Below are 12,292 nucleotides of genomic sequence, written 5' to 3'. Positions count from 1 at the left end.
CCCGACCTGCCGTCACCACGTCTGTTCTCACATTAACCAAAGTAGTCCTCTCCTGTGCTCTTGCCCCGACCTGCCGTCACCACGTCTGTTCTCTACATTAACCAAGTAGTCCTCTCAGTAGTCCTCTCCTGTGCTCTTGCTGACCTGCCGTCACCACGTCTGTTCCATAACCAAGTAGTCCTCTCCTGTGCTCTTGCCCCGACCTGCCGTCACCACGTCTGTTCTCTCATTAACCAAAGTAGTCCTCTCCTGTGCTCTTGCCCCGACCTGCCGTCACTGTGCTTCCTCATTAACCAAAGTAGTCCTCTCCTGTGCTCTTGCTGACCTGCCGTCACCACGTCTGTTCCCACATTAACCAAAGTAGTCCTCTCCTGTGCTCTTGCCCCGACCTGCCGTCACGTCTGTTCTCTACATTAACTAGGCCTCTCCTGCTCTTGCCCGACCTGCCGTCACCACGTCTGTTCTCCATTCTTAAAGTAGTCCTCTCCTGTGCTCTTGCCCCGACCCCGTCACACGTCTGTTCTCCACATTAACCAAAGTAGTCCTCTCCTGTGCTCTTGCCCCGACCTGCCGTCACCACGTCTGTTCTCACATTAACAAGTAGTCCTCTCCTGTGCTCTTGCCCCGACCTGCCGTCACCACGTCTGTTCTCCACATTAACCAGTACTCTCCTGTGCTGCCCCGACCTGTCTGCTTCCTCTACATTAACCAAAGTAGTCCTCTCCTGTGCTCTTGCCCCCGACCTGCCGTCACCACGTCTGTTCTCACATTAACCAAAGTAGTCTCTCTCCTCCCCGACCTGCCGTCACCGTCTGTTCTCCCATTAAAAGTAGTCCTCTCCTGTGCTCTTGCCCGTGCTGCCGTCACCACGTCTGTTCTCTACATTAACCAAAGTAGTCCTCTCTGTGCTCTTGCCCCGACCTGCCGTCACGTCTGTTCTCGTAGTCTCTCTGTTTCCCGACCTGCCGTCACCACGTCTGTTCTCACATTAACAAAGTAGTCCTCTGTGCTCTTGCCCTGCCGTCACCACGTCTGTTCTCTACATTAACCAAAGTAGTCCTCTCCTGTGCTCTTGCCGACCTGCCGTCACCACGTCTGTTCTCCCACATTAACCAAGTAGTCCTCTCCTGTGCTCTTGCCCTGACCTGCCGTCACCACGTCTGTTCTCCATTAACCAGTAGTCCTCTCCTGTGCTCTTGCCCCGACCTGCCGTCTGTTCTGTCTACATTAACCAAAGTAGTCCTCTCCTGTGCTCTTCCGACCTGCCGTCACCACGTCTGTTCTCCACATTAACCAAATAGTCCTCTCCTGTGCTCTTGCTGACCTGCCGTCACCACGTCTGTTCTACATTAACCAAGTAGTCCCTCTGTGCTCTTGCCCCGACCTGCCGTCACCACGACTGTTCTCTACATTAACCAAAGTAGTCCTCTCCTGTGCTCTTGCCCCGACCTGCCGTCACCACGTCTGTTCTCATTAACCAAAGTAGTCTCTCTCTGTGCTCTTGCCCCGACCTGCCGTTGCCTGACTATTTCTCCACATTAACCAAAGTAGTCCTCTCTGTGCTCTTGCTGACCTGCCGTCACCGTCTGTTCTCCACATTAACCAAAGTAGTCCTCTCCTGTGCTCTTGCCCCGACCTGCCGTCACCACGACTGTTCTCCACATTAACCAAGTAGTCTCTCCTGTGCTCTTGCCCCGACCTGCCGTCACCACGACTGTTCTCATTAACCAAAGTAGTCCTCTCCTGTGCTCTTGCCCCGACCTGCCGTCACCACGGCTGTTCTCCACATTAGCAAAGTAGTCTCTCCTGTCTCTTGCCCTGACCTGCCGTCACCACGTCTGTTCTCCACATTAACCAAAGTAGTCCTCTCCTGTGCTCTTGCCCCAGCCTGCCTCCACCACGCTGTTCTCCATTAACCAAAGTAGTCCTCTCCTGTGCTCTTGCCCCGACCTGCCGTCACCACGACTGTTCCCACATTAACCGTAGTCCTCTCCTGTGCTCTTGCCCCCGACCTGCCGTCACACGTCTGTTCTTCACATTAACCAAGTAGTCCTCTCCTGTGTCTTGCCCCGACCTGCCGTCACCACGTCTGTTCTCCTTACTAACAAAGTAGTCCTCTCCTGTGCTCTTGCCCCGACCTGCCGTCACTGCACGTCTGTTCTCCACATTAACCAAAGTAGTCATCTCCTGTGCTCTTGCCCCGACCTGCCGTCACCACGTCTGTCCCCATTCCAATGAGTCCTCTCTGTGCTTTGCGACCTGTGCCATCTGTTCTCCCAATTAAGTAGTCCTTCTCTGTGTCTTGCCCCGACCTGCCCATCACGTCTGTTCTCTACATTAACCAAAGTAGTCTCTCCTGTGCTCTTGCCTGACCTGCCGTCACCACGTCTGTTCTCCACATTAACCAAGTAGTCCTCTCCTGTGCTCTTGCCCGACCTGCCGTCACCACCTGTTCTCCACTTCAAAGTAGTCTCTCCTGTGCTCTTGCCCGTGCGCCGTCACCACGTCTGTTCTCTACATTAACCAAAGTAGTCCTCTCTGTGCTCTTGCCCCGACCTGCCGTCACCACGTCTGTTCTCACATTAACCAAAGTAGTCCTCCTGTGCTCTTGCTGCCCAGCCTGCGTCACCACGTCTATTTCTACATTAACCAAAAGTAGTCCTCTCTGTGCTCTTGCCCCAGCCTGCCGTCACCACGTCTGTTCTCCCATCGCCAAGTAGTCCTCTCCTGTGCTCTTGCCCCGACCTGCCGTCACCACGTCTGTTCTCCCATTAACCAAAGTAGTCCTCTCCTGTGCTCTTTTGACGCCCGTCCACCACGTCTGTTCTCTACATTAAGCCGGTAGTCCACCTCTGTGCTCCCCTTTGACCTGCCGTGCCCGTCTGTTCTCCCGGCCCAAGCTTAAAGTAGTCCTCTCTCCTGTGCTCTTGCCCCGACCTGCCCGTCACCACGTCTGGTACTCCCATTAACCGTGGTCCTCTCATATTATCTTGCCCCCGACCTGCCGTCACCATGTCTGTTCTCTCATTAACCAAAGTAGTCCTCTCCTGTGCTCTTGCCCCGACCTGCCGTCACCATCCTGTTCTCCCGGTAACCGTAGTCCTCTCCTGTGCTCTGCCCCGACCTGCCGTCACCACGTCTGTTCCCACATTAACCAAAGTAGTCCTCTCCTGTGCTCTTGCCCCGACCTGCCGTCACCACGTCTGTTCTCTACATTAACCAAAGTAGTCCTCTCTGTGCTCTTGCCCCGACCTGCCGTCACCACGTCTGTTCTCCCACATTAGCAAAGTAGTCTGCATATACTTACCCCGACCTGCCGTCCACCACGTCTGTCACATTAACCAAAGAAGTAGTCCTCTCCTGTGCTCTTGCCCCGACCTGCCGTCACCACGTCTGTTCGGTAACCAAAAGTAGTCCTCTCCTGTGCTCTTGCTGCACCCCCGACCTGCCGTCCCCGTCTGTTTCTCCAGCTAACCAATGCCATTCTACTCTCCTGTGCTCTTGCCCCGACCTGCCGTCCTACGTCTGCTCCTCCAGTAGCTCAAAGTAGTCCTCTCACCTTGCTCTTGCCCCGACCTGCCGTCACCCGTCTCAGTTCTCCACATTAGCCAAAGTGGTCCTCTCCCCTGTGCTCTTGCCCCGACCTGCCGTCACCACGTCCTGTTCTCCACATTAACAAGTAGTCCTCTCCTGTGCTCTTGCCTGACCTGCAATCACCACGTCTGTTCTCTACATTAACCAAAAGTAGTCCTCTCTGTGCTCTTACCCACGACCTGCCGTCCACCCCGTCTGTTCTCATCGGTGGTAGTACTCTCACATGCTCCTTTTCCCGACCTGCCGTCACCACGTCTGTTTACTCCACATTAACAAAGTAGTCCTCTGTGCTCTTGCCCTGCCGTCCACCACGTCTGTTCTCTTTCATTAACCCAAAGTGGTCCTCTCCTGTGCTCTTGCTGACCTGCCGTCACCACGTCTGTTCTCCCACATTAACCAAGTAGTCCTCTCCTGTGCTCTTGCCCTGACCTGCCCGTCACCACGTCTGTTCTCCATTAACCAGTGGTCCTCTCCTGTGCTCTTGCCCCCGACCTGCCGTCTGTGTCTGTCTACATTAGCCAAAGTAGTCCTCTCCTGTGCTCCCTTCCGACCTGCCGTCACCACGTCTGTTCTCCCACATTAGCCAAATGGTCATCTCCTGTGCTCTTGCTGACCTGCCGTCACCACGTCTGTTATACATTAACCAAGTGAGAATCCCTCTGTGCTCTTGCCCCGACCTGCCCGTCACCACGACTGTTCTCTACAGTAACAAAGTAGTCCCCTCTCCTGTGCTCTTGCCCCCGACCTGCCGTCACCACATCTGTTCTCATTAACCAAAGTAGTCTCTCACTGTGCTCTTGCCCCGACCTGCCAATGCCTGACTATTTCTCCCACATTAGCCAAAGTAGTCCTCTCCTGTGCTCTTACTGACCTGCCAAATCACCGTCTGATTCTCCCACATTAACCAAAGTAGTCCTCTCCTGTGCTCTTGCCCCGACCTGCTGTCACCACGACTGTTTCTCCACATTAACCAAAGTAGTCTCTCCTGTGCTCTTGCCCCGACCTGCCCGTCACCACGACTAATTCTCATTAACCAAAAAGTGGTCCTCTCTGTGCTCTTGCCCCGACCTGCCGTCACCCGGCTGTTCTCCACATTAGCAAAAGTAGTCTCTCCTGCCTCTTGCCCAAACCTGCCGTCTGCATTTCTTCTCCACATTAGCAAAGTAGTCCTCCTCCTGTGCTCTTGCCCCAGCCTGCATCCACCACAGCTGTTTCTCCATTAGCAAAGTAGTCCTCTCCTGTGCTCTTGCCCCCAGCCTGCCGTCACCGACTGTTGCCTCATTAACCGTAGTCCTCTCCTGTGCTCTTGTGTGTTACAAACATTGTACTCCTCCAGAATGTGGCATTGTGATCTCCTGAAATTAAACTTTGGCTTCTTTCCTCATATAATTAAACACTCCCAAAGCCCCTACGCCTAACGCATCCCTGTATAGCATTGGGGTGTGCTTTTAATTAATCATCAGGTGAAATAAGTTTAAATTACTATGTTCAGGTGACTCATCTTTTATAATCTGTTTAGCTTCATCACTTAAATAGAAAGTTGTAATGCGGAAAAAGTTGTCTTTCGGTGAGTGAGGGATCCACTGAATGTAAACATGTGTGTCGTGGTGAAGTGTTAGTAGAGGCAAAGACATACGTAATTTTACAGGGTGTGGCAGTACAGGGTGTGGGGCAGTACAGGGTGTGGGGCAGTACAGGGTGTGGGGCAGTATAGGGCGTGGGCAGTACAGTGTGGGTGTGGGGTGGTACAGGGTGTGGGGCAGTGTTGCAGGGGTGTGGGGCGGTATAGGGCGTGGGGCAGTACAGTAGTGGGCAGTACAGGGGTGTGGGGCGGTACAGGTGTGGGGCAGTACAGGGGTGTGGGGCGGTACAGGGGTGTGGGGCAGTACAGGCGTGGGCGGTACAGGGTGTGGGGCGGTACAGGGTGTGGGGGGCGTACAGGGTGTGGGGACGTTACAGGGTGTGGGGCGGTACAGGGTGTGGGGCAGTGGGGCGTGAGGGCGGTACAGGGTGTGGGGCAGTACAGGGTGTGGGGCAGTACAGGGGTGTGGGGCAGTCGGGTGTGGGGCGTGATGAGGGCAGTACAGGGTGTGGGGCGGTACAGGGGTGTGGGGCAGGTACAGGGTGTGGGCGGTATAGGGCGTGGGGCAGTACAGGTGTGGGCGTACAGGTGTGCCACTATAGGTGTGGGGCATTAAGGATGTGGTCACTATAGGGCGTGGGGCGGTGAGGATTGTGAGTCACTGGTGCAGTACAGGTGTGGGTCACTGAGGCAGGCTGGGGTGTGGTCACTGGGGCGGTACAGGTGGAGGTCACTATAGGGTGAAGGGCGGCGTGATTGGTGATAGAGATAATGGGTGGGTCATTAATGGTTGGCAAGATATATTCACGCACACACACACACACACACACACACACACAGGACAGTACAGGTGTTGTATGCATAGGGCTGGTGACGAGCAGTACAGACTCCGTAACATGTGCTCCATGAACGGTTACACCACGCAACATATCATTACTCGCTCGAGCAGAGACCATGACGCTCACTCGGACACGTACGACTGATTCAGGGAAAGCAGTTGTGTTTTTACAGGTTTGGTGAGATATAGATTACCTCTTGACTGTCTAACAATGTACAGTCCTTCTGAGTGCGTTTACAGGGGCTCGTCATATAACATTCTGGTCATTACATGGAATATTTGTTTTAATATTGTTTTAATTTGATTCATAATATATTTACTTGTGAGTTTCCTTCTGTCGAATGTTAACAAACACAGGGCTGCACACTGCAAAAAACCTGATTCACCAGTGAAGGAGACTGTACAGTACGTCTCAGTGATGGCGGCTGCTTCCAATGTGTTAAAATATGTGTGGGATAATCTAGCGCCCTGATCCTGTTGGAGGAGAACAATGTAGAATCTTTGAAAATCTGTTTCGTGACACTGCAAGTTATAAAAACATTGTGACCAGGACGCTGCCAGACTAGTAGACATCAGGCGCCTGAAACACGGTGGCGCCTCACCATGAAATGCCCCCCTCCCCCCCCCTCCCCCACACAAACATACACACACCGCAACGTTGCCAGATCTACGTTTTTATTAACACAGGAAGCCAGACGCTGCCAGACGCAAGATACTACCAGAGACCCACAGCCACAGGTCCAACCACTGCCTTGACTTACTCTCCAGGAAACACTTGAGCTAAGGATTTCACGCCTGCAGTCACTACTCTCACCTGGTGATTACCTGCCGGTGATTCAGGGATCCTACCTGGTTCAGTGACTCGGCTTCCTGGGTGACAACTGGTCGACCGGGCTCTGATGCTTCTTGTGTTGAGTGACTACAGCAGCCAGCTCATCAGAAACCATTTGAAACTTGTCAAGATCTCTACTGATCTCCTGGTGACGTGTTTTCACTATATATATTTCTGGTAATCACCAGTTCTAAACACTCAGGATGCAACACCACGTACACCACCGACTGTGAGACAACTCCGTAAAGTTGCACAACACCTCCGCAATGACCTCATGTTTAAATTCGAAAAGGCAAGTGGCGCGACAGTCAACACGGCCACAAACCGGTAGTGGCAAGGTGGGGAGGAGGGAAGAAGGAGGTTGAGGAGAGAGCGGGTTGGTTGAAGTTGAGGGGAGAGGGAGTTGAAGAGGGGGAGGGGTTGTAGAGTGGAGGAAGGGTGTGAGGAGAGAGGAAGTGGGAAGGGATTGGTGAGGGCCAGCCAGGATAATACCATGGGACCCTCGTACAGGATCCAGGCGCCGTGTCTGAAAGAGGAGCTGAGGGGGGGGACCAGGGAGAGAGAGAGCGTGTGTGTGTGTGTGTAGAAGGTGGTGTTTGTGTGTGAAGAGTCCTTGTGATGAGAGGTGTTTGTGTGTGAGAGGGTGTTTGTGTGTGAGAGGTGTTTGTGTGAGAATGTTTGTGTGTGAGAGGTGTTTGTGTGTGGGGGATGTGTGTGTGAGAGGAGTGTTTGTGTGTGAGAGAGTGTTTGTGTGAGAGGTGTTGAGTTTAGCCCACAGCAGAAAACAGAGTTTACGGACATATTTTCTTGTCACTCGTCAGGGTTTAAGGGTAGAGAGGGCGTGTTCCTCCTATACCGCTTTACTGTGACCAAGGGTGACTGAGCTCCTCCCCCGACAGGTAAAGCACTGGAGGAGGTCACCTTTATAATGGTTACTTCCCTACAGGTGTGTGTGTGTGGCAGGCAATAGAATATACCTAACTGTCGGAATCATAAAAAAGAGCTTCACTTGACACACACACACACACACACACACACACACACACACACACACAAGCCAGGGCGTAACAAAACCGCTTATGAGGTCACAGTCGACCATCTGGGTGGTAGCTTTCTCACCTCCCTCCTCCCTCTCTGTATGTGTCCTCACCTTCATGCATGGTGGTCCCTCACCTTCCTCTACGTCTAGCTTCACCTCACGCCTGTCTGAGTGTGTCTTTTGGCTGTGTCTCCGTCTCCTTTGTACCTTCCTGTGTCTGTCTGTGTGTGTGTGTGTGTGTGTGTGTGTGTGTGTGTGTGATGATGGTCGTGGAAGTATAAGTGAGAGGCAGAGCAGGGATGTGGCTGTGCACAGATGTGTCTGTATATGTGCACAAGTGTTGTTGTTGTGTGTGTGTGTGTGTGTGTGTGTGTGTGTGTGTGTGTGTGTGTGTGTGCGTGCGTTCATTGCGTGTAAAGTGAGTTAAACAGGATCTTGTGTGAACTGCAGTTGACTCCAGTTTATGGTTTGTGGCTCCTGAACACAATACACATTTTAATAGGACATTTTCACTGTATATTCGTGCCTGTGTGTTGTGTGTGTGTGTGTGTGTGTGTGTGTAATATTAATAATTAACGGTTTTTGAAGAGCTTGGCAGCAGAAAAAATATACAGTTATGTTGGGGGAATGGGTTACAATTACAAATAATATACAAGTAACATAAGTGACATAAATGTGTGTGTGTGAGAATGTTTCCAGTGTGTGGCTGCGGGCTCAAGATTTATGATACTGATTTGAGGCCTAAACATACACACACACACACACACACACACACACACTAACTCACTGTATGATCCCTAAGATAATGTGTAGTTATCAAGCACCAAGAGTTAGTTGCCTGGTGGTGAGGGGTGTGGTCGTGGGTGACAGGTTACCTCAGCCCTACCCAGCCCACCACCCAGGTCACCACTGGGTCGCTACCAGCCACCAACCATATACATGATAAAATTCCCATAATAAAATAATGGACTCGGCGGAAATCCGTCAATTAGCGTTAGATTAGATTAACTAGGTTGGGTTCGGTTAAATTTACACTACGTTAGGTTGGGTTAGATTAACGTTGGGTTAGGTTTGATTGGGTTATCTCATGTGACAAACTGGGGTGGATATTATTTAAGTGATCCAGGTAACGAACCTAACCTGTTGCAGACTTTACCCATGTGTAACGGAGGAAAAATGTCTCTTTCAAATACGATTAAGACTCGGTAACAAATAAGATAAGACATTGTAGCTCGTTAGGCACCAATTAGTGTCGCTCGTTCCTTCAGGGCCAGTCACCACGCAGCAGACCCGGGGTGAAGTTGTTTTTAACGCAAATATTTTACATTCAGAATGATTGACTCATTAATGGGATCACCCAAAATTTCTACCCAGCAATCTACCGAAAAATTAACCACCTAGAACTTTCTCTGGACATGAGGTGAGAAGCTAACAATCAACGCTAACTTTACGTAACGTAACGCAAACCTAACCTAACGCAAAATAATAATAATAATAAAACTAATAACAACAAAATAATAATAATAATAATAATAATAATAATAATAATAATAATAACAACAACAAAATACTCGACAGTCAGCCTCTAGGACTCGTACAAAAATAAGCTTCTCGCCACCACCGTCGTGAAGGTAGATGTGGTGGGCGTGGAGGTGAATACCTCCATGGTCGTGGGTTTCTCAGGTGTTCGGTGGAGGTCGTGGTGCAGAGGTCCCCGAGTGGTGTCAACTCTCACCCCGAGGTCCCATAACCTCACTGTGACGACGCCTCTCTGGACGCTCGCTGCACAAGTCTTGTGTCAGTTAGTATGGACAGCCACTGGCATCAGTAATGTCACGTTCATCGATTGTCATCACTATCACCTGGGATAAACACTTGGCTCAGTAACATCACGTATCATTTAATATTATCTACATCATCATCAGCAGCAGGGTAACAGTATTTTAGAAGCAGCTGCAGCACTACTGTAGGAGGAGGGAGGCAGCTGCAACACTACTGTGGAGGAGGCAGCTGCAACACTACTGTAGGAGGGAGGGCGGCTCTGTGTGCCTCAGGACATCACGTGAGCCGGGGGTCCCTCAGAGCTTGCGGTCACCTGCCGCAGTGACCACAGCCGTCTACCCTCCCTCTCTCACCATGACCTACCATCACCATCATCCATCATCATCTGTCATCGCCATCATCATTCATCATGTCATCACCATCATCATTCATCATGTCATCACCAACATCATCATTATCTGTCACCACCATCATCATCATTATCTATCACCACCATGACCCACCATGACCACCACCGTGCCATCCCATCATGCACCATCACCACCACGTGCACCGTCACCACATCACCACCACCACCACCTGCCAATACAATAAACGTTGTCACCACTTAACACCACACTGCCATCACCCCCCACCACCACCTGCTACCACCATCACAAGTATCAGACGCCAGGAGAGGCTGGTGGGCGTCACCTCGAGGAAATGTCACCACCACTGTATTATTAACCAGTGTATCACATCCCCTTACGTCACCATACCCTCACCATACTCCACCCACACACTACGCCATCCATACTCACACCACACACCACACCAGCCTAAACACTGTTCTCCTCACTCCCACCACACGTCACAACACACTACACCACACACACTATCCCCCACCCTCACTCCCATCCCCCCCCGTCCCCCACAACACCTACAACTCACCTTGTCTCACCACACCCACACACCTCACCACACCCTCACCTGTCTCACTTGCCCTCCCTCACCATGCTGCTTCAACCCCCAGCGGACTAAACCCTCAAGTATTTTGAATAAACCTCTTTGATGGAACCCCGGACAGTTACATCTGTTGAACCCCCGGACAGTTACACCATCTGTTGAACCCCGGACAGTTACACCATCTGTTGAACCCCGGACAGTTACACCATCTGTTGAACCCCCGGACAGTTACACCATCTGTTGAACCCCGGACAGTTACACCATCTGTTGAACCCCGGACAGTTACACCATCTGTTGAACCCCCGGACAGTTACCATCTGTTGAACCCCGGACAGTTACACCATCTGTTGAACCCCGGACAGTTACACCATGTTGAACCCCCGGACAGTTACACCATCTGTTGAACCCCCGGACAGTTACACCATCTGTTGAAACCCCGGACAGTTACACCATCTGTTGAACCCCGGACAGTTACACCATCTGTTGAACCCCGGACAGTTATACCATCTGTTGAACCCCCGGACAGTTACACCATCTGTTGAACCCCGGATAGTTACACCATCTGTTGAACCCCGGATAGTTACACCATCTGTTGAACCCCCGGACAGTTACCATGTTGAACCCCGGACGGATTTACCATCTGTTGAACCCCGGACGGTTACACCATCTGTTGAACCCCCGGACAGTTACACCATGTTGAACCCCGGACGGTTTTACACCATCTGTTGAACCCCCGGACAGTTACACCTCTGTTGAACCCCCGGACAGTTATACCATCTGTTGAACCCCGGACAGATTACACCATCTGTTGAACCCCGGACAGTTACACCATCTGTTGAACCCCGGACAGTTACACCATCTGTTGAACCCCGGACAGTTACACCATCTGTTGAACCCCCGGACAGTTACACCATCTGTTGAACCCCGGACAGTTACACCATCTGTTGAACCCCGGACAGTTACCATCTGTTGCGGACGGTTACACCATCTGTTGAACCCCCGGACAGTTACCATCTGTTGAACCCCGGACAGTTACACCATCTGTTGAACCCTGGACAGTTACACCATCTGTTGAACCCCGGACAGTTACACCATCTGTTGAACCCCCGGACAGTTATACCATCTGTTGAACCCCCGAACAGTTACATATTTGAACCCCGGACAGTTACCATCTGTTGAACCCCGGATAGTTACACCATCTGTTGAACCCCGGACAGTTACCATCTGTTGAACCCCGGACAGTTACACCATCTGTTGAACCCCGGACAGTTACACCATCTGTTGAACCCCGGACAGTTACACCATCTGTTGAACCCGGACAGTTACACCATCTGTTGAACCCCCGGACAGTTACCACACCAAAGACCAGACGAAGCCGGTTAATTTACAAATTGCTCTTTTTTAACCTACCTTCCGGTGATGTTGGGTCGGGGTTGAAGGTCAGGTGGGTTCTTTATGGCCGAATATATACTGACCATTTTGGTCTAAAAACAACAACGACGACAACAACGATGTAAACGGGGCGCCGGTGGGGAGCCGTACCGCTCTTGCCTCGGCAAGCTAGATGTCGTGGGTTCGATTCCGGGCAGCGGAAGTTGTTTGGACACTCTTCCTAGTCCCCTTGGCCCTGTTCACCTAACAGCACAGTAGGTACCAGCTGTAAATCGAAAGCTGCGAATT

At 51.6% G+C, this 12,292-nt stretch overlaps 1 protein-coding gene across 1 annotated transcript; it reads left to right on the top strand.

Annotated features, from left to right (window-relative positions):
• The first annotated feature begins 6,130 nt into the window (after positions 1 to 6,130).
• On the top strand, positions 6,131 to 11,791 carry LOC121871606 (gibberellin-regulated protein 14-like). The gene is made up of 4 exons (XM_042374022.1): positions 6,131 to 6,187; positions 10,759 to 10,999; positions 11,139 to 11,322; positions 11,572 to 11,791. Exons 1-4 carry the CDS (start codon positions 6,131 to 6,133, stop codon positions 11,789 to 11,791), a joined length of 702 nt encoding a protein of 233 aa, XP_042229956.1.
• Positions 11,792 to 12,292: the final 501 nt, after the last annotated feature.

The sequence above is a fragment of the Homarus americanus genome, unplaced genomic scaffold (genome assembly GCF_018991925.1).
Source record: "Homarus americanus isolate GMGI-L3 unplaced genomic scaffold, GMGI_Hamer_2.0 scaffold20928, whole genome shotgun sequence".
Lineage (NCBI taxonomy): Eukaryota > Metazoa > Arthropoda > Malacostraca > Decapoda > Nephropidae > Homarus > Homarus americanus.
This window is presented reverse-complemented; position numbering and strand designations above follow the sequence as displayed.

What these genes read in the sequence shown, in the direction of transcription:
- LOC121871606 (XM_042374022.1), top strand. Translation starts at nt 6,131, where the DNA reads ATGACGCTCACTCGGACACGTACGACTGATTCAGGGAAAGCAGTTGTG. An exon ending in CCATGTTGAACCCCCGGACA is followed by an intron (nt 11,000 to 11,138) that starts GTTACACCATCT and finishes ACCCCCGGACAG; the next exon opens with TTACACCATCTGTTGAACCC. An exon ending in ACCATGTTGAACCCCGGACG is followed by an intron (nt 11,323 to 11,571) that starts GTTTTACACCAT and finishes AACCCCGGACAG; the next exon opens with TTACCATCTGTTGCGGACGG.